The sequence below is a fragment of the Protopterus annectens genome, chromosome 12.part0, assembly GCF_019279795.1.
Source record: "Protopterus annectens isolate FY-2018-M chromosome 12.part0, PAN1.0, whole genome shotgun sequence".
Classification (NCBI taxonomy): Eukaryota; Metazoa; Chordata; order Ceratodontiformes; family Protopteridae; genus Protopterus; species Protopterus annectens.
Window position 1 is genome coordinate 827,884,559 of NC_056746.1, and position 23,156 is coordinate 827,907,714.

The following is a 23,156-nucleotide window of genomic DNA, read 5'->3' on the forward strand; positions in this document are numbered from 1 at the left end:
TAAAATATCTATTTGAAACAGGAAGTAAGAGGAAAGAAACACAATCTCATTCTTGCACTAACAAATGTGGTACCTGTGCACAATGTAGATATGTCTAATGAAGCTAAGATAGTGTTGATGAACTGTAATAGGACTAAAATATACCCTAAGAGAGGAAATTGTAACACTAAATTTCTAGTTTATTTGGCAAAATGTACAGCCTGCTCCTCCTTTTATATAGGTAAGACGGAACAACAGTGTAGGAAAAGGGTTTATGCACATTTGTATAGTATTAGAAAAAAAGATAAGAATGCTTTAGCGAAACACGTTATGAATAAGGGAATTGAACACAAATTTAGATTTACTATTTTGGAAACTGTTAAATCAGACCCCAGGGGAGGTAATATCAAAGGTAAACTGGCATTCAGAGAATGCTATTGGCAGCTGTTGACGGATGCTACCACCCCACCGGGTTTAAATGAATTTATCTCTGTCAAACCCATTTTAGAAATATAAATATATAAAAATATAAAATTAACATTAATAGGTTATATGAAATGAGTTAAATTAACATATTTATATTTATATTATGTACATATTTTTTAAGATTTATTGTTTTAAGTTTGTTATATTAGAAGCTTTACATCTTAAGTTGCAATATACATTTTGCATTTATTACTTTCTAAATACACGTAGTATAGTTTGTATTATGTAGGACGTATTAGTAGATTGATTATTTATATTATAAAGTATGTTAGTAGTATGTTAGGTTGTATTGGATTATTCATTTTTCAATCATTTTTCACACGTTGCTTACATTAATTTTTATATGTATTGTTTATATGTACTTATTAGATAGTATTTTTTAAAGTATATACACGTTTTTTGATTGTAGTAGTATATAAACATTTTAGATCAGTTTGTGGATGTTATTGCTTTAAGAGTTGTTTTAAAAAAAAAAATGTTTTGGCGCCAAATCAAGTATTTAAACAACAATGTTACAAGCTATTAATTGTTCTGAAGAAGCCCACGTGTTTAATAGGTGAAAGCGCTAAACCAACTTTTTTGTTACAATAAAAGGATTTTTACTGTTCGTGCTTGGTGCCTGACTATTGTTGCTACTAGCGTTTGGAGAATTATTCAGCTGCATCCTCCTGGTTCTTGGGCGTTCAGCGTTTGCTTCTTCAACGCCACTTTTTTTACTTTTTGGTTATTCCATAGTGTAGCACTGTGTTGTTCTGGTCAGAATTTGGCATTGATAAACACCTTGATTTCTGTTTTATACAGGGTTTGTGTGAATTTTTAGGAGCAGAGATGGAGCTACAGATGAGCATAGTTTTTGTGCAGTCAGTGTATTTATTAGGTGCACCAGTGTTGGCTGCAGAAATGGAGACTTACCATTGCAAGAGCACAATTTCACGCAGCCAGGATATTCACAATCTGAGACCAAGAGTAAAGATGTGCAAGGCCAAAGCCTACCACAAGAATGTTTTCAGGAAATAATTTACAAATAACATTAAAAGGTTATATAACAAATAAGTTTGTAAGGTTTTTGATTTTGTGGATGTCGGACAAGGAAGGATTTGATTGTAGTTTCTGCTATATTGTTATATTCCATTTTTTAAATGAAATATCATTGGTTTTCATTTTCAAGTGCTAGGTTATCTGGGACCTCTTAATGTCTGGTGTGCAGGACTTGGACAGATTTCACTAGAAAGTCGACCTCTTAATGTCTGGTGTGCAGGACTTGGACAGATTTCACTAGAAAGTCAGTATTGAAATGTGAATGCAACTGTGTGTGGTGGAAGATTGCTTTCTGTTTTTTTTCCATTAATAGAGGTGTTCTACATTCTAAGCCATCGTCTTGGGCTTCAGTGGATTGAGGTCTGTCTGAAGTGTGTGGTTAGTGCTTCCCACCATTGTGTCTGCAGTGATGAGTTGGCCAAATACTGACTGCTTAGTGTGTGTCTGGTCTTGTGCAGGACCCCTTGTAAGTAACTGGCCTGCTGTATTGTGGTTAATGTAATAAAATGGTCTTACTGCTTTTCTTAGCAGTGTACACTGCCAGGCTCTTATCCTACTTAATAAGATGTATGCGGCTACTAACTTATATTAACATTGTTTTGGCTGAGATCACCTTTGATCCTTCTTCGAAGGAGCAGTATATAAAACTGCCTTTGCTTAATGTAGCAGTTTTTATAGCAGAAATCAAAAAACGAAGCACCTGGAGTCACCAAAGACCACGAACTTTGACTTTATTAACAAAACCACATACACAAAAAACGCTCAACTTGTTCACCGTATTTTTCTTAAGCAATGTAACTTCCTCAGCAAAACACACATTAAACACATCCCCCTTATATATAAACTAATTCCACACAATTATCCAGTCACTTTGAAACTTGTAATAACTAGATGATATGAAGTAGGCACTTCATTTGTCAGCAACCTTTGGGTATCGGATCCGATCTCTGATCCGAGCTGGCAACTATCTGATCCAAGCTCCTAGCTCCTCCCCTTACCCATAACCCCCTGCCAACCCTGACTGACCTCAGATCTAGTTTACCGCGCTTAGTGAAAGCAGCTAGATTCCAAGCTCCTAGTATCGCAGATAAGTGTTCAACTTTTTGTACTTGTAAATTTTTAGTCAAAAGTTTGTGTGTTGGGTTCCCTTTTATTTTAGCCTTAGAATCGTGTATTTTTTGTTAGTGTATTCCTCCCCTCGCTGGTGCGTAGTTTGTGTGGGTTGGTGTGTGTTTGGGGCATTGTGTGAGTGAGTTTGATTTTTTTTTTTGCAGTATAATGTCAGAGGCCCCAAAACCGATCTTCTCTAAATGCACCGAGTGTGGCCATAAGCTTTCACCGGCTGATGGCCACACTCAGTGTGTTCGGTGCCTTGGGGTTGAACACCTGTCCTCTGGGTGTGCTATCTGCGTAGGGTTCAACCCCAGGGCACTGAAAGAGTGGAGGTCGAAGCTGATCTTGGCGGGACTTTTGCCCCCAGATTCGGCTTCGGCCTCCGGTACTCCCGTGGCCTCACCCCAGTCCTCGGTGGCAGCCGCTCCTGCCCCCCCCCCCCCCCGGCCAGGAAACTTTTGCTACGGCGCGGAGGAGAGGGAGGCCAGGAGGGAGAAAGCGGGAGAAGCACCACAAGCGGCGGGCCGAGGCCTCTGCTTCGCCCCCCCCCCCCCCCCGGCTAAGTGGGCTTCTCCCTCCATGGCTTCCAAGTCTCCTCCTCCTCTGCTTCGGTCTCCATGCTCCTCACCGGGACCCGATCTCTGTCGAGGTCATCGAGGCGGCATTCCCGGCCCGCCTCGGTGGCCTTTTCGAGATCCACTGTCAGATGCAGACTTGGACCGGATGATGCGAAGGTTCATCCATGCCCAGCTGCAGATGGGAGTGCTCCTGCCTCTCCCCCCCCCCCCCTTTGGGGGGGGAGCTCAACGCCTTTTTTTTTTGCCCCAATAGCTTCTTTTCTGACCCGCTTCCCAGGTTCGGAGCGCCCGGAGCCGGGCAACGTTGGAGCCGGGGGTGGGTCTGTGCGACAGTGCTTGGTACTTCGGCTCCGACCTTTCCCTCTAGTATGTAAGGTCCGTCCTTGTCTGATCCGAGCTCTCTGAGCCGTAGGCTGAACTTCGGATCCGAGGGATTCAGTGTGCCTTCGGCTCCGTCCAGGTCGGAGCACATGGGTCCTTCGGATCCGATGGTCTCTGCTCCGGTTCCAATCCTCCCATTGGATCCGAGTGGGAGTCTGCTCTCGGATCCGAGAGAGCGACTCGCCCTCTGCCTTCGATGCGGTGGAGAGGGCTCTGTTGAGTGCATCCGGACCCCCGGCTCTTGCCTCTGCCCCATCCTGCACTCTCTCAGCTGGGTCTGGCTTCCATCGCCCGGCCACAGGGACAACCTGCTTCGATGTCTTGGGTCGTTCCTTTGGAACAAGATGTTGCTGGTGAGACTTCCTCGGACAGCCCCCCCCCCCCGGAGGATGTTCCTCATAAGTGGAAGTGTAAGAGGAGGCACGTGGACTCCCCTGAGTCCTTAACAGAAGACACGGACTTGGATGAAGGGGAAGGCTCCCCAAGGTCACCCCCCGAGGATGTCTCCTTCAGAGACATCATGGAAATGCTCAGGATTGGGGGGGGGGTGGTCTGCCCCCAAGGCTTCCTCTGAGTCTGTGTTCCTGGAGGCGTTCGAAGCAGGCCCATCTACCTCTTGGGTGTCCCCTCCGCCCGACCCCCTGGTGGACCTTAATACCACCAGGGCGTTGAAGGAGCTGGACACTGTGGAGCCAGTTCCCAAATGCCCCAATAGGATTCTGAGTCCCCCTTCAGAGAGGTCCCACTGGAGCAAGGGTCCCCCCATAGATGCCATGTTGGTGGCGGCAGCCACTAAGAGGGAGTTAGCTCAGGAGAGCCCCTCGGTCCATCCACCGAGCAGAGAGTCCCGCTCGATGGATCGCCTAGGGAAGCGGGTCTTTAGTTCAGCGACCTTCTCAATAAGGTCCCTGAACTACATGGCACACATTAGGATGCAGCGAAACCTTATCAAAGAGTACGTTGCTTCCCCCCAGAGTCTGTCGGCGGAGAACAAACAATTATACTAGACTCGCATGGCCACTCTAAGATCTATATCGAATATCTCTGTGCAGCTTTTGTCCCATGCCACAGAAGGAGCCGCTAGAGCCAGCGGAGCAGGCCTAGTCATGAGATGCCAGGCCTGGCTTCGACATTGTGACTTCGCAAAACCCTTCAAGGCGTCATTTGCGAATGCCCCTTTCGATGGTTCTGCCTTATTTGGCAAGACAGTTCACGAGACTTTAGTCCAGAGCAAAAAGGACGGGAAGATGTTTGCCATCGGAGTCCACTTCTCTGCTCCCCAGAGGTCCTTCTCTAAGAACCAAAAGGGACAGAAGATGTGGTTCCGGAAATCGCAACATTCCCAGCCTGCTCTGGACAACCAGTCCTTCTGTGGCAGAGGAGGACAGGGAAGACGCCGCCCTGGAGGCAGAGGGGGCCCGAAGAATTTTGCGTCCAGAGAAACCTTCTCTGATCGGCCCACGCAGTTGCCCGACTGCTCCACTCTGGAGGCAGTCGGGGGGGTGTTTCTTGAGGCACCTGGCAGCTTGGGAGTCCATCACATCAGATCACTGGGTGCTTCGTATCATATCCAGAGGTTACCAAATTCCCCTGTATCATGTCCCCAAACTCAGAAACCTCCCCGATGTACCACCTGATCAGAGGGAGGTAGCAGCTGCAGAACTTCAGCAGCTCCTAGAAGAGCCATCCAACCCGTCCCCCCAGACCAGCGCGGATTAGGTTTTTACTTCAGGTTCTTTCTGGTGCCAAAAAAGACGGGGGACTTGAGGCCAATTCTCAAACTCTCCCTTTTGAACCTGTCCGTGACCAAACAAAAATTCCGGATGGTCACTCTTCATTCCATCCTCCCCCTATTGCGGGAGAATGACTGGATGTGCTCAATAGACCTCAAGGATGCGTACTACCACATTCTGATGGACAGACGATCCAGGAGGTTCCTCTGCTTCCGGCTGGGAGCCAGTCACTACCATTTCAGGGTCCTTCCCTTTGGCCTCACCACATCCCCCAGGGTGTTTACCAAAGTATTAGCAGTGAATAGCGGCCCACCTGAGACTCCAGGGAATGCAGGTTTTTCCATACCTGGATGACTGGCTCCTGACCACCCCGACAAGGCATTTACTTTGCTCAGCCAGGGACTACTTCCTTCGGCTTGCTCCCCAGCTGGGCATCAACAGGGACAAATCTTCTCTTGCTCCGACTTAGGTGACCGAGTTTATAGGGGCCAAGTTGGATACAAGAAACCTAGCATTCTTGACTGCGGAATGACTACAAAACCTGAGGCTTCATGTTTGGGCCATCCTCCAATTAGAAGCCCCATCGGCGGAGTTGATCCTGAGGGCTCTAGGCTCCATGGCGGCAGCAATCACTCTTTTGCCATTGGTTCGTCTAAATATGAGGGTCCTGCAATGGACCCTTCAAGTACAGTGGGCCTTTCTACATTACCCCCTAAGCCATCCTATTCCACTCAGCAGGGCTTGCAGGAAGGCTCTCTTTTATGGTGGCTCCAATCTCCGGACCTCTATACGGGACGTCCCTTCACGCCGCCTCCCCTCGCCACGGTGACCACTGGCGCCTCTCGCCTGTGGTGGGGGGGGGCATTGCTCAGGCAGGATGGTCCAAGGCACGTGGAACGACAGAGACCTCTTTGCATATCAATGTCCTGGAGATGAGGGTGGTGCTATTAGCGTTGCAAGCACTTCAGAACCTTCTTCCTGTAGGAACTATTGCGATCCACAGACATGTCAGTTGTCTGGTACATCAACAAACCGGGGGGAACCTGATCCTATCCTCTCTGTCGAGAGGCCATGAGAGTGTGGGAATGGGCGACCTCCACCAACCGCTTTCTTATTACGACGCACATTCCGGGACAGACCAACATTCTGGCAGACAGGCTCAGCCGCACCATCCTTTCCCCTTATGAGTGGTCTCTCAATCCCCATGTAGCGAAGTGGATTTTTGCTGAATGGGGGCAACCCTGATGTCCTTCAAGGATGCATCTGCAGTCATAACATATGGGTTGTCCTGCCTCAGGCAGCCCTCGGTCGGCCCGATTCCAAAGTCTGGGTCTGGCCTCGGCTGATGTCGCACTTCACCCGACGTCATAGCTCCTGGGGTATAAAGGCATCAGCCCTCGCCATTTTCCTCAGTCTTTCTTGCCGCGCGGTGCCCGAAGCAGAAGCTGTTTGCAAGTGCCGGTCGGTCAGATCCAGAGATTTCAGCTACCGAAGACTTCTAAAAAAGCCAAGTACCCCGTTGGGGACTCTTTCTTGCCTCAGCCGATGTTAGACAAAGTAAATAATTGTTTAACTTGTTGGAAACAAATACCTCATAAGGATTTCCACTCTTACTGCCTTCCTTGCTTAGGCCCAGACCACTACGTATCAGTTTGTTTAGCCTGTGCTTCCTTCAACTGACGGACACTTAGACGTCGGTCGGAGTTTGCAGAAGAGTTTTTTGGTCCCGCTTTTGCATATAAAATGCCGTCGGAGACTCCGACTACACATTTAGCTAAAAAACGCAAGGAAAAGGACCGACACTTGCGGCCCGCGGTTTTGGCTGAAACCACGGTTAGGCCTACAAGCGAGTGTCTCTGTTTCGGCTGAAACAGTCCTCGGTTCTTCCTTCGGCCGCAAGCATGCCTCCGACAACCGAGGCCACAGAGGCCCCGGCTGAGTCGGCTACAGAAATTCCTACCGAAGAAGCAGGCACTCAAGAATTGTCCGACACCATTCCGTTGGACATTTCTACTCCTGCACGTGGGGCAGCTAGACCCCCTGCTTCTATGTCTATTAAGGCCTTCTCCAGGGCTAAAGCAGCTAAACTTTCCAAGGCCTTACCTACAAAAGTCCCCCCTCACAGACCTTCCTCAAGTTCTCAGATTCTCAGCCTTGCTGAGGACCTTATTTCTTTGATCAGGGGATCCCAACCTCACCCAGACAGGGCCTCACAACCCCCTCCTGAAAAGAGGCCTAGGACTGAACCCCCTGAACCTCTCTCCTCTGACTATTCCTCGGATGGATCAGATTTATCAGACCATCAGGAAGGACCATAACTCACCTTATGAGGATTCGGATGCAGAAGACTCCATTCCTTCTGCCTCCCCCCCAGAAGAATTTTCATTTGGGGAAACTCTACATTCAATGAGGGATCATTTCCAATGGCAGGGTCAGGATTTTTCTGATTCTAGGAAAAGGCTAAGGACTTTTTTACACTTACCACACAATAGGCCTTTAGCCATACCACCTGTATTATCAGTTGTTGATGATGCATACAATGATGCCAGTTCAGCCCCTGATTCTCTCCCCCCTGGCCCCTGCCAAACCTGACTGATATTACAGGGTCCCGGATTCTCACTTCCACTTGTACAAGGCCCACGCTGCAGACCCTGAAACCATTTCTCAGGGCCCTAAGGGTGTTGCAGCTGCCTCTGCCAAAAACCCCCTACCCTCTGAAAGAGAATCAAGAGCATTAGAGAGATGGGGTAAAAAGGTTTATACATCTGCTACTCTTTCTGCCAGGGCTTTAAACTGTCAATTTCACATGATACAGTACCAGGAATTTTTGTTAGATCAGCTGAATAAAAAGCTTTCCTCTCCTGAACCTTTAGACCGTAAGTCCCTTCAGGAGTTGGTACACAATTCTCAGCAGGTCAGTAATCATTTTTTAAAATGTGGCTATGATGCACTGGAGGCTTCATTTAGATCAGCTATGACTGGAGCAGTGATTTGAAGGCATGCCTGGCTAAAAGAGCAATCCTTGCCAGACCATGTTAAGTCTAAACTCCTAGATGCCCCTATGGAGAAACAAAGTTTATTTGGCTCCCCTGCACAGGAGGTTCTAAAGAAAGTGGAAGAAAAAGCAAAATCTGTGCAAACAGTCAAGGATTTTCTGCAGGTTCAACCTCCGAGGTTCAGCAGAAATTGGCCTTCAAAGAATTGGTCCTTTCCAGACACCTCCAGAGCACAGAGAGGCAGAAATAGATGCCCAAGAGGCAGAGGTCAATCAAGGGGTGCCTACAGGGGCCGTCAGTGGCAACCTGACAGCCAGAGGAGTGCCTCCACAGCTGCGACTGCAACCACTTCCACAGGACAGACACAATGACTTGGCTCTGATTCCGCCTACCAGGGAACAATTGGCAGCACCCTTGGGCGGAAAGTTAGCTTTATTTTCAAAAAACTGGCATTGCATTACAGGAGACAAATGGACTTTGCAAACAATAGACAAAGGCTACAGGTTTCACTTCCACACTTTACCAAAAAAGAGAGGAATGCCAAACCTTCCACCAAACCAGAAGTCAGAGGCTCTAAAACAAATCATCAACTTACTAAGGATGAGAGCAATAGAAAAGGTACCATCTATGGAACAAGGCCAAGGATTTTACTCCAGACTATTCCTTGTACCAAGAAAAGAAACTCAATGGAGGCCTAGTCTCGACTTGTCCGCACTGAACACATATCTCATTGTACCAAAATTCAAGATGCTGACCCTACAGCAACTTCTTTCCATGTTGGGCAAGGATTCTTGGCTGGTGACTCTAGATCTCAAGGAGGCATACCTGCACGTCCCTATACGACCAGATTGCAGAAGACACCTCAGATTTCTTGCAGGATCAGAGCATTATCAATTCTCAGCATTGCCCTTTGGCTTATCTACTGCGCCCAGAGTATTCACGAAATGCCTGGCATCAGTAATTGCACATTGCAGGCTTCAGGGAATTCAAATCTGCCCATACCTGGACAACTGCCTAATACAAGCGGACAACAAAACAAAAATAATAAAGGCTTTGGCCTATGTCATACAACTGCTACAAGCCTTGGGATACACAGTCAACATACAGAAGTCAAGACTAGTGCCATCCCAAAGGATAACATTTTTGGGTGCAGAACTGGACACAATAACTCAGATGGCTTTTCTCACAGAAGAAAAACAAAAACAACTTCCAGTCTACTTCACGGCATTGACAAGACAAGCTCAGCTTACTGCAAGGAAAGTCCTGCAGGCCCTGGGTTACATGGCATCCTGCATAATCTTGATCCCACATGCCAGACTGCATATGAGAAAATTACAATGGTACCTAAGAAATGTATGGTCTCAACACAAACACAGTCTAGAAACCATGATACCAATCATTCCATGCCTGAAAAAAGAATTCCTGTGGTGGGCTCAGGCCTGCCAGACCAACAGAGGGTTGCCTTTCCACAAACCACAACCAAAGCAGACCATCACCACGGACGCCTCAGACCTAGGCTGGGGCGCACACATGGAAGACAAGTGTATCCAAGGCCTATGGTCCCAAGACCAGCTGAAACTACACATAAATCTAAAGGAGATGCTGGCAGTGAAGCATGCAATAGAGGCATTCAAATCATTCCTCCAGCAAGGACACCTGCTGATAAGGACGGACAATACCACAGTCATGTGGTACATCAACAAACAGGGAGGCACGCATTCCTACCCTCTATGCCGGATGGCAATGGAACTGTGGGAACTAGGCCTGAATCTCAACATTCAACTGCAGGCCAGATTCGTACCAGGAAGAGAATTCACTAGCAGACAAATTAAGCAGAACTACCACGGATGCTCACGAATGGATGCTGCATCCAGATATCTTCAAAACCATAACAAAGAAATGGGGAATGCCAGAGATAGACCTGTTCGCCTCTCCACTCAACCACCAACTGAAGAAATTCTGCTCAAGAGAATACCACCCACAAGCCTGGAGGGTGGACTCCCTTTCTTTCAGCTGGAAGGCCCTGTCAGTTTATGCCTTTCCACCTCTCCCATTGATGTACAAAGTTCTACTGAAGATCAGGGAGGAACAGCCAAAGGCAATTCTGATAGCTCCAGACTGGCCAAGGCAGCATTGGTACCAGCTACTGAGAAGCATGTCTCGGACGAACCCATGGCCTCTACCTCTATGGCCTTTACTTCTAACACAGAACAACTACAAGACCCTGCATCCAAACTTGAAAACGCTGCAGCTAACTGCCTGGAAAATTGCATAAAACAAAAACAACCTGTTTTATCTCAGAGGGTCAAGGACATTATCCTGGAGGCTCGCAGACCCTCCACAAGGAAAACATACTCAGCCAAATGGAAGAGATTCCTCATTTGGAGTGCATCAAAGGGAACAGATGTCATGCTTGCAAACCTTGCACACATCCTAGAATACTTAGCAGAACTGTTCCACAATGGCCTGTCCTATTCTTCCATTAAGATTCATGCTTCAGCAATTTCAGCAGAGTACAACATGGATCCTCCTATCTTCTCTCAACCTCTCCTCAGACAATTTCTAAGAGGGATCAAAAATGTAAAACCTCCAAGGAAACCACCTCTGGCTGCATGGGATCTCAATTTTGTGCTGGAAAAATTAACACTTCCCCCTTTTGAACCAGCAGCATCAGCAGACTTACAGTTCTTATCTTGGAAGACTGCCTTCCTTCTAGCAATCACTTCAGCAAGAAGGGTATCCGAGTTACAGGCATTAATGGCAGTACAGCCTTTCCTTATCTTTCACCAGGATAGAGTGTCTGAGAACCAATCCTACTTTCATGCCAAAGGTAGTATCCAGGGAATCCTTGAACCAAGCTATTCATTTGCCTACGGTCTTCCCTAACCCACAGAACAGGGGGGAAAAGCTACTACACACCTTGGATGTACATAGACAACTGCGCTACTATCTGGACAGAACTAAGACCAGCAGAAAAACTGACCAGCTTCTGGTAGCATATGCAACAGGAGTGCAAGGAAAAGCAATTTCCAAACAGACAATTTCAAAATGGATAGGAAATTGCATTCGATTCTGTTACTCTTTTCATGGAAAGACAACTCCTGAAAATATCAGGCCTCACTCCACAAGGGCTACAGCCACCACTACAGCTTTCCTACGAGGAGTGGCTACCAAAGACATTTTAGAAGCTGCTACTTGGAGCTCCGTGCATACATTTGCCAAGCATTACAATCTTCCTTTATACTCCAGATCCCGAGCAGGCTTTGCAACTGCAGTTTTGCAAGGGATCTTAACTACACCATCTTTATCTTAGTGCCTCCTCCCCCAGTTTGGCTATGGTATTCTACCCATATGTTATGACTGCAGATGCATCCTTGAAGGACATAGTACAGTTTTGTACCTACCATAAATGTAGATGTCCGATAGGTATGCATCTGCAGTCAGGATTACCCACCCTCCTTCCCCTCTGTGGCATTCCTAGGGTGCTTACCCCTCTTTCAGCTAGCTGCGGGAATCTATTATGGTGTATTTGTTTGTATGTATATATGTATATATATATTTTGTTTGCTACTGTTTGGGATTTTCAACATTTATCCAAAATTAGCCTTCCTAGAGGGCACCTGGCATCTGGGGCAAGAAACACTGAGGAAAATGGCGTTGGCTGATGCCTTTATACCCCAGGGGCTATGACGTCGGGTGAAGTGCGACATCAGCCGAGGCCAGACCCAGACTTTGGAATCGGGCCGACCGAGGGCTGCCTGAGGCAGGACAACCCATATGTTATGACTGCAGATGCATACCTATCGGACATCTACATTTATGGTAGGTACAAAACTGTACTTTACGATCTCTCTGCTTCTCCCTCAAATACGAAATGCAACAGTTACTTCGCTCTAATTCCCCCCTTCAGGGAATCCCCGAAAGACTCTCTGGTGCATGCTTGGCCTCCCGGTCTACTTTATGCTTACCCACCTCTACCTCTGATACTGAAACTCATACAGAAAGCCATTTGGTTGGGGAGCAGAATGATCCTCATTGCCCCATTCTGGCCTCGTCAAGCATGGTTCCCTTACCTGTGGTCTCACCTGGTAAATCCTCCTTGGATTCTGGATCCCCTACCGGATCTAATATCTCATCCCCTGAATCTCCCGATCCCGAATCTGGACAACCTCAAGTTGACAGCTTGGCTGCTCCAGTTCCACTCCTAATCAGGACTCCCGGAATCTCTTCCCCAGTTAAAGCCATCCTTGTAGCAGCACATAAACCTTGCACTAGGAAGGTCTATCGCAGTAAGTGGAAGCGTTTCTCCATCTGGGTGGAGAATCATAACTTAGATCCCTTCACAGCACCGTTACTGACTGTGTTGGATTTCCTTACAGGTCTGTTTCATCAGGGGGCTAGCTGCTCTACGGTCAAGGTTCAACTGGCAGCTATCTCTCATTATCATGTGGGACATGAGTCAGATCCCTTGATTACGACTAAAATTGTGTAAAACCTTTCTAAAGGGTACCTTCCTGCTCAGACCTCCTGTCGAGGAAGTTATACCCCCTTGGGATTTATCACTAGTCCTACAGGCATTGACAGCTCCCCCTTTTGAACCTGCTGCTTTGGTTGATCTTGAGTACCTATCTTGGAAAACTGCGTTCCTTGTCGCTATTACTTCAGCGAAAAGAGTTTCTGAGCTTCAGGTCCTTTGTGTAAAACCCCCGTACTTGGCTTTTCACCAGGACAGAGTGTACCTCAGGACCAACCCCTCGTTTCTTCCCAAGGTGGCTTCTGAGGCCAATATCAATCAATCCATTAACCTGCCAGTCTTCTTTCCCAAGTATCAGAACAAAGGACAATACAAACTGCATTCGTTAGATGTGCATAGTCAACTGCGCTTTTACATTCACAGAACTGCTGGTCATAGACAGTCTGACCAGTTCATCTCCTTTGCCAAATTTAACTTGGATAAACCTGTTTCTAAGGTCACATTATCACGATGGATCTCGGTGTATTCTATCTGCCTATGAAAGTTCTGGGAGGCCTGCACCTCGGGGAGTTCATGCACACTACTCGTGCTATATCTACCTCCGCTGCCTTTAGGTCTAGAGTGTCTTTAGATGATATTTGTTCCGCAGCCACTTGGACCTCATCTCATAGCTTTATCAGCCATTATAAGCTGGATGTTATCTGCAGAGGGAGAGCATCTTTTGGCTCCGCAGTGCTCCGGAATATCCTTCCATGATGACCGCCCAAGATCCAGGTAGCTGGGGACTCTGTCCCAAAGGTTGCTGACAAATGAAGTACCTACTTCAGATTAAGAAAGTTATGTACTCACCATAACGCTCCATCTGAGTAGGAAACTTAATGTCTGCAACCATCCCCCCTCCTTCCCCCTGACCTTCAGACGTTTTAGTCCCTGGATGTCCACCTTCCAGTCCACTACGGGGCATATTTAACCTTTTAGCTGCTTATATGAGGGCAAGCTTGATCTGAGGTCAGTCAGGGTTGGCAGGGGATTATGGGTAAGGGGAGGAGCTAGGAGCTTGGATCTAATAGCTGTGAAACAATTTGCCGGCTCTGATCCGAGATCGGATCCGATACTCAAAGGTTGCAGACAAATGAAGTTTCCTACTCAGATGGAACGTTATGGTGAGTACATAACTTCTTATTCATCACGTTTCACTGTTGCAGTCATTACTGTAGGTTTCTCTTGCTGGCAGGCAGCCCTCAGTCGGCCAGAGTCCCAAAGTCTGGGTCCGGCATCGGCTGAAGTCGCTCCCACACTGACGTCAAGTGCGCCAGGGGTATAAGGGCTCCAGCTGATGCCATCTTCAGTTTTTCTTGCCACGCGGTGCCCGAAGCAGAAGCAGTTGGCAAGTGCCGGTCGGCCAACTCTTGTGATTTTCTTGTGTTTTTCAAACCGAAGACTTCATTAAGCTAAGTACCCCGTTGGGGAAACTTTTTCTTGCTCTAGTCCGATGTCAGAAAAAGTTAATTGCATTTCTTGTGGGAAGCAAATACCTCATAAGGATTTTCACTCTTACTGTATCCCTTGCCTAGGCCCTGACCACGACGTAGCTAGTTGTTGGTTCTGTGCTAGGTTTAACCAACGCACTATAAAGCGTAGGTACGATTTTGCCTTTCATTATTTTGGAAGAAGATTTAACTATAAAATGTCATCGGAATCTTATCCGACTACCGGAGTTTACAAGAAGCGAAAGGATAAGGACAGGCCTCCGAGGTCCAAGACGGATGACTATTTTCAGCCAGAGTCAGTTGCCGGTTTGTCAGTAGTCAGCGAGGCGCTTTCGTAGCCCCTGACGTCTGCCACTTTGGAACCGTTTGCCGATACAGACTCCCATGAGGAGCCGATGAGGCCTTCAGCATCTCAAGGGACTGGACCTTCGAATATCGCTCCCTCGGATGGGTCCGGAGCCGCTGTGCAGGTACAGGCTTCCGAGGGAGTTTTCAGGCCTACATAACTGCATGTAAGGATGGCTTCAGTTTCAAAGACAAAGGCTAAGACTCCAACTAAGGCAAAGAAGCAAGCTCAAGCCTCTTCGGATCAGGGGCCTAAACCGCAGAAACAAATGCTCAAGATGGCCGAAGACCTGTTGACTATGATTAGGGGTTAACATCCCCCTCCAGACAAAAGGCCTAGGCAAGAGCCTGATTATGAATCTTCTGATCAGGTCTCCATTTCCTCTGTCTCTTCCTCTGAACATGATTACGCTTTCCCTCCTTATGAGGATTCTGATGCTGAGGACTCTGTTCCTTCAGCTTCTCTTCCTGAAGATTATTCTTTTGGGGAAACCTTACATGATATGAGGGAGCACTTTCACTGGGAATGTCAGGAATATTCTGAATCCAAGAAAAGGCTCAGGGATTTTCTTCTCCTCCAACAGCATAGGCCTTTGGCTATTCCCCCTGTGTTATAGTGTGTGATGTTTTTACAGAATCTACCTTGACTCCTGATTCTTTTCCCCCGGCTCCTGTCAAATCAGACAGCTATTACAGGGTCCCAGACTCTCAAATTCCTTTCTAAAAATCCTGCAGCTAACCCAGAAACTATTTCTCAAGGTCCTAAGGGTGTTAAAGCAGCCTCTGCCAAGAACCCTGTCCCCTCTGATAGACTCCAGAGCCTTGGAAAGATGGGGCAAAAAGGTTTATACTTCTGCTACTTTGTCTGTTAGAGCTTTTAATTGTCAATTTCATATGTTAAAATATCAACAGTATCTTTTGTCTGTCTTAAAACAAAAAAATGTTTGCTGTTTCTGGTTGTGCAGAGAATAAGGAGCTACAGAATTTAATGCATGCTACAGTGCAAGTGGGGAAACGTACCCTGCATTGTGGCTTTGATTCTTTGGAGGCTTCTTGCTGGGCTGCAAGCAACAGGTGATGTTATTAGAAGGCATGCTTGGTTAAAGGAGCAAAGTCTGCCAGATCAGGTTAAAACCAAATCTATGCAGATGGTTGAGGATTTTTTGCAGGTGCAGCCACCGAGATTTAGTAGGAACTGGCCAGCTACAAATTGGACCTTTCCGAGCTCTGACAGACCTCAGAGGCAGATACAGGCGCACCAGAGGGAGAGCTCAGGCACAAGCCCCTTACAGATCTAGGCAGTGGAGTGCGTCCACTCCCAAAGGTGGAGACGAAAGGTCGCAACCTTACAGAAAACAGTCACAATGACTCTCCCTTGATTGCTCCAGGATCTTTTCCCCTGGAAGCACCTTTGGGAGGAAAAATCTCACTCTTTCTACAAAATTGGAGCCGCATAACCCAAGACAAATGGGTTCTGGACGTAGTCTCAAGGGGCTACAAGTTTTATTTTCACACCTTGCCAAAACCAAACAGTTGGCCAGATCTGCCAAAAAATCAGTGGGCAGAAGCACAAAAACAAGTGCAATCCCTTCTGGCTATGAGGGCCATAGAATTGGTACCAAACATAGAAATAGGGCAAGGTTTTTATTCAAGACTTTTCAAGGTTCCCAGAAAGGAAAACACATGGAGACTAATCCTGGACGTTTCAGTCTTAAACACCTTTCTGGATATACCAAAATTCAAAATGCTCACTCTGCAGCAGCTACTGCCTATGCTGGGCAAGAACGCTTGGATGGTGACTCTGGACTTGAAGGAAGCATACCTGCATGATCCAATAAGACAAAACTGCAGAATATACCTGAGATTCAAGGCAGGCTCGAAGCATTACCAGTTCTCTGCTTTGCCCTTTGGCTTATCTACTGCTCCCAGGGTCTTTACCAAGTGCCTGGCACCAGTAATGGCATTTTGCAGACAGAAGGGCATTCAAATATACCCTTATCTAGACAATTGCCTCATTCAAGCAGACAACAAGGATACTCTGCTTCAGCATTTGGACTTTGTGCAAAATCTCCTCAGGTGTCTAGGGTTTACTGTGAATCTGAGGAAATCAAACCTGGTACCTACACAACAGATTACATTCCTGGGAGCTCTTTAAAGCACTACAACCCAGATGGCTTACCTGACACCAGACAAATGCAAGGCTTCCTCTTTCAAAACCCTGGCTTCCTCTTTCAAAACCCTGGCTTCAATGAGTCAGCTACCTGCAAGAAAACTTCTGCAGGCTTTGGGTTACATGGCATCCTGCATCTTGCTAGTTCCATATGCAAGACTGCATATGATGAAGATACCGTGGTACCTGAAGAGTGTATGGTCTCAGCATTGTCACAGTTTGGAAACAATGATTGCAATCCTACCTTGCCTCAAGCAGGAATTTCTTTGGTGGGCCAAGGCCTGTCTCCAGAACAAGGGAAAGCCTTTCTGTCCCATTCCAGCCAAACAAGTCATAACTACGGATGCCTCTGATTATGCATGGGGAGCCCACATGCAAGGAAAATGTCTTCAGGGTGCCTGGACAATGGACCAGATGCACCTTCACATCAATTTGAAGGAGATGTTAGCTGTACAGAATGCCCTGACAGTTTTCAAGGATCTTATACAGCCAGGTCCATTATTGATAAGGGCAGACAACACTACAGTGATGTGGTACATAAGCAGGGGGGTTCCCACTCCTACCCCCTGTTCAGACTGGCCATGAATCTGTGGTTCACAGCACTGGCCTACAAAGTGGATTTGCAGGCTCAATTTCTGCCAGGGAAAAACAACACTTTGGCAGACAGTCTAAGCAGAAACCTTTCAGATCCTCACGAATGGAGGTTGGATGCTCAGATATTCAGGATGATGAGGCATGGGGATGCCCGGACATGCATCTTTTTGCATCCCCCCCAGAACTACCAGCTTCGAACTTTCTGCACGAGAACTTACCACAAACTGGCATGGAAAGTGGATGCTCTCTCATTCAGTTGGAAGAACCTCTCAGTGTATGCTTTCCCTCCACTGCCTCCTCTTCTGAAAGTGTTGCTAAAAATCAAACAAGACAAACCAAAAATGATTCTACTGGCTCCCAATTGGCCTCAACAGTTCTGGTACTCAACATTGATGAACCTATCTCAGGAACCTCCTTGGATTTTACCTCAAATTCTGCACTTACTGTCTCAACAGGAAGGCCGGATCCTGCACAACCAAATCAAAACTCTGAGCCTAGCAGCTTGGTGGATTCAAGGGCTATGAATAATACTGCCCTTACCAAACAGGTAATGGATGTAATTCTAGAAGCCAGAAGGCCTAGCACCAGGAAATCTTATGCAGGAAAATGGAAGCGATTTTGCGCCTGGAACCAATCTCAAGGTTTTGATACTACAACTGCAAACATTCCTCTGATTTTACAGTACCTAACAGAGATGCTGCATAAGGGCCTATCTTTTTTTTCTATTAAAATACATGCCTCAACCATTTCTGCTCATTGCAATACGGATCCTCCAATCTTCTCTCATCCTTTACTCAAACAATATCTCAGAGGGGCAAAAAAATTAAGGCCTCCTAGAACAGCACCTACTCCCACTTGGGATCTCAATTATGTTTTGGAAAAACTAACTCTGCCTCCTTTTGAGCCTGCTGCTACTACAGATTTAAAGTTTGTCATGGAAAACGGCTCTCCTTTTAGCTATAACCTCTGCCAGGAGAGTTTCGGAGTTGCAAGCACTCATGGCTGTGGAGCCTTTCATTATTTTTCACCAGGATAGGGTTTCTCTGAGGACAAACCCCACATTCATGCCTAAGGTAGTTTCAAAGGTAGCTTTGAATCAGTCTATTCACTTACCTACCTTCTACCCTAATCCTTAAAATAAAGGAGAGAGGATTTTGCATTCTTTAAACATACACAGCTTCGTTTTTACCTGGATTAGGACCAAGACCTTCAGAAAAACAGACAAATTGTTTGTAGCCTTTGCTACCACATTGCTGGGAAAGGCAATTACAAAGCAAACTATCTCTAAATGGATTGCCCATTGCATCAGATTCTGCTACTCATCATGGCAAACAAGTTCCCAGTAATATCAGGACACATTCTACTAGAGCTGCGGCTACTTCAGCAGCCTTTCTCAGAGGAGTACCTACCAAGGAGATCTTAGAATCTGCTACTTGGAGTACTAAGCACTAGTCTTCCTCTCTACTCTAAATCTAGGGCTGGCTTTGCCTCTGTGGTTCTGCAGGGCCTTTTAGCCGCCCCTTCTGTGGCATAGCCAACCTCCCTTCCTTAGCTTTGGGATTCTACCATACAGTAATGACTGCAACGGTGAAACACGATAAACATAGTACAGTTGTGTACTCTTACCATAAATGTAGATGTTAGAGTGTATTCGCTGTTGCAGTCTGGGATACCCTCCCTCCTATACTCTTTTGTTATTTCTGTGAGTTCTTTCATGGATTTCTACACTCTACTCTTCTTCTGAGGTGTATTTGCAGCTTATGGTGGGGATGTTTTCTGATTCATGTTTACTTATGTTTCAGACCATGCTGTTGGCCTTCTTTTTTGGGCACCTGACATCTAGGGCAAGAAAAACTGAAGACGATGGCATCGGCTGGAGCCCTTATACCCCTGGCGCACTGACGTCAGGGAGGGAGTGACTTCAGCCAATGCCGGACCCAGACTTTGGGACTCTGGCCGACTGAGTGCTGCCTGCCAGCAAGAGAACCCTACAGTAAAGACTGCAACAGTGAATACACTCTAACATCTACATTTATGGTAAGAGTACACAGCTGTACTTTCAACAATTAATCACAAAGGAAGCATTTAAAAAAATACTTAAAAGGTTTTTTACAGAGGTCATATGTAATAATACAATATAATTCTGCCTACTATAAAATACATTACATAAAAATACTATCCTCCTATAAAATGCATAAATATAAAAAATGATTGAAATAGAAAAATGTTATCAGAACCTAACATCTATGCGACTAAAACAGTACAAGACCACCGTCATGTGGCACTCGAAATTATTGCACCTAACCCATTTTTAATTTACTACTAACAAGATATTACTTCTAAGTAAGACGCATACTGACATTTTGTACATAGAAATCTTTCCTAAAATTTATTAAAAAAAATTTTTTTTCGCAATCTGATAGATTTTGTCCAATTTTAGGGACTGGTTTTCAAAGTGATGAAGGAAGCAATACTGACAATGTACGCACTGAAGAAAAGAACTATAATAGCGCGTTCATGTTGAATTTTAATTGCGAGTCTGGGATAATTAAACAGATAGTTACTAGAAATTGGAACATGTTTTTGGATTTTTCAGACCTTAATACAATTTTTAAACAACATATCAGTTATAGAAGGGATAGGAATATTAAAAATATCTTAGAAAATAGTACACGTCATAGTGAGACAATTGGAAAAAGGGCACATATGTGGCAGATGCACACAGTGCAAGTATGTGATGAACAAAGAATGTCACTACTTATTGGGTAGGGAAAGATTACTTTTAAATAATACCTACACCAGTTGTGATAAAATGGTGTGTATCTTGCTGAGTGTAAAAAGTGCACATCCTTCTATGTCGGAAAAACAGAGAGGGCCTTAAGAAGAATTTACGAACATATGTATGAGATTCGTAAACAGGATTTGAATAATGCCCTATACAAACACAGCATAGTATGCAAGGACTAATTTCATGTTTTTTGTGCTGGAAGTAATCCCACATGACAGAGGAGGTGATTGGGGAAAAAAGGATTGAGGTGAGGGAACTATACTGGCAATTGGCTCTTAAGGCTTGCAGGATACCAGGGTTAAATGAACATGTTTCTATGGTACCTGTTTTACAACTTGGCTCTTAGCTGCAAGATTGTGAAAAATGGTTGTTTTTTAAAATAAATTTTAGGAAAAATTTCTTGTGTACAAAATGTCAGTATGTGTCTTAGAAGGAATATCCCATTAGTAGTAAATTAAAAAAAATGGGTTGGGTGCAATAATTTCGAGTGCCACATGATGGTGCTCTTGTGCTGTTTTTGTCACAGATGTTAGGTTCTGATAAAATTTTTCTATTACAATAATTTTTTATATTTATGCATTTTTTTATATTTATAAATTTTATAGGAGGATAGTATTTTTGTGTAATTTATGTATTTTATAGTAGGCAGAATTATATTGTATTATGAATGATTGCTGTAAAAAAAACTTAAGAGTCTTTTTTTTTTTTTTAAATGCTTCCTTTGTGATTGTTAGAACTAATTATTACAAGTTTCAAAGTGATTGGATAATTGTGTGGGATTGGTTTATATATAAGGGGGATGTGTTTAATGATGTGCTTTGCTGAGGGAGTTACATTGTTGACGAAAAACGCGGTGAACAAGTTAAGTGTTTTTTGTGTATGTGGTTTTGTTAAAGTCGAAGTTTGTGGTCTTTGGTGGCTGCGGGTGCTTTGTTTTTTGATTTTTGTGGAAGTTACTTTTGAGGTGCCTTTTCCTCCTATCAGTTTTTATAGCAGGTCACTTGACCAGTTCTGCTCTCCGTTGCATCTTTTTTTTCTTAATGATGTGGGAAGGTTTAAAAAAAAGGTTGAAGTGAGTGGCTGACCTTAGTTTTTATATACCTTCAAGACTTTTTATAATCTATTTCCAAATCCATAAATGTCTTAATACTAAGTTGTTTTTCTGATGACATCTTTTTCTTTGCTCTGCAGATATAAGAAAACTCAGGAGACCTTGTCACAAGCAGGACAGAAGACTTCTGCTGCCTTAACATCTGTTGGTTCTGCAATCAGCAAGACACTGGGAGGCATGAGGTGAGATACTAGATGCTGTTCTTTTGAGATGTTAAAAAAAAAAAAAAATTACAGGATGTATAAAGGTTTAGACTTCTGGTTGCTGCTTTCAACAGCACCATGCTAGTTTGGGGAACAAGTCAAACAAAGGAGAGCTTGATATTTTTCCATGTCTTGAATGGCAGTTATATAAAAACTCCTGTCTGTGGCTAATGCAGTGTGTATCCACACATTGTGTGGTTTGACCATGAGGGAGTGAAGTCTGAGGGAGACAAAGCTCTCCTTTTGTACAGTTCGTGACAGCTTCCTTGTTTATTTTTTTTTACTGTCAGTTCACTTTGGGAAAAGTGTCTGTCTTACAGGAGTTGTATAACTTTGTGTTTGGGAACTGATGTTTTGGAAGGTGTTTTTTGCTGATTAGGACTGCAGTTTTAGTTGGCTTGTCCACTTACTGATTTTCTCATATCCCTCTGATGTGGCCTTGCTGACCTGTATGGACCAGGAAGTCCGTCTTTGGGTGTTCCAGTGCCCAATGTAGGCTTGGAAAACCATCCATTTTCAGTGTTAAGGACACCCGTGGATATCTTCCCTGGGTTGCCAATTAAGAGAACTCTTGCTTGAGATGCAATGCCTTCCCCTTTTCAGTCTTCCTTCAAGGATGTTTGTAAAAGAACGCAGAAGAAAATTAATCATTCTGATAAACAGAGAGATGGTTTGAGTTTAACACATTAGATGCAGGAGTCGTAGAGTATTTTCGCGAGATGGTTTCAGTGTGTAACACATTAGATGCAGGAGTCAGAGTATTTTCCTGTAGACCAAATAAAGGGTTTTCATTCCAGAATGTTTGTTTCCAAAGAAAGAGCACTCTTTGAGACCAGTTTTAGATCTTTATTCTGTCTTTTTTGTAAAGATTTCAAGTTGTTGAGCTTTCAGACTGTTTGCGTTGATCCCAGGTCAGAGTCTTATGGTAAATTAGACCTCAAAAATGCTTACATTCCTATTCCAATAGGTAGCTTCAAGAGATTTCTAAGATTTTTTGTCTGGATCTTGTTACCAATTCCCTTTACTCTTTGGGCTGTCCCTTACACTGATGGTGATGTTCTTCGTGTTTCACTGTTGCAGTCATTACATTTGCGTTATCTGCTTTCAGGTAGCCCTCATTCAGCCTGCGTCAGTTGCTGTCCCTTCTTCCATGATGTCAGGGGTATAAAACATGCAGCCGACGCCATTACATCAGTCTTTCTTGCCATGCGGTGTCCGAAGCAGAAGCAGTTCACAAGTGCCGATCGTCCGACTCCTGAAATTTTCGTTTTCGAGTTTCAGAACCAGTCTTCAACTAAAGCTAAATACCCAGTTTGGGAAACTTTTTTTCTTGCTCCTTACCGATGTCAGTAAAAGTTAATAATTGCATTACTTGTGGAAAGCAAATACCTCATAGGCCCTGACCATGATTTACCTTGATGTCGGTTTTGTGCTTTATTCAATCAGCGCACTATCCATTGTCTGTATATTTTCACCTCTAAATATTTCGGTTCTCGATTTAATTATCCAGAAATGTCGTCAGTTAGCCATCCGACTACCGGGATTCCGAAAAAACACAAAGATAATGACAGAGGCCGCCGAGGTCCAAAACTGCCGACGACACTTCTCCTAAGCCAGTCACCAGTTCGCTAGGTACTCAGTGAGGCGCTTTTGCAGCCCCTGATACCCGCTACTTCT

General features: G+C 45.1%; 1 protein-coding gene across 6 annotated transcripts in view; it reads left to right on the forward strand.

The window, feature by feature from the left end:
• The window catches only part of TPD52L2 (TPD52 like 2), a 566,267-nt gene that overhangs the window by 221,350 nt on the left and 321,761 nt on the right, over positions 1-23,156 (forward strand). For all 6 annotated transcript variants that reach the window (XM_044089864.1, XM_044089865.1, XM_044089868.1 and 3 more), the window contains one exon: positions 21,357-21,458. In XM_044089864.1, the coding sequence (XP_043945799.1) occupies positions 21,357-21,458 (102 nt within the window). The remainder of the gene's footprint in view (positions 1-21,356; positions 21,459-23,156) is intronic.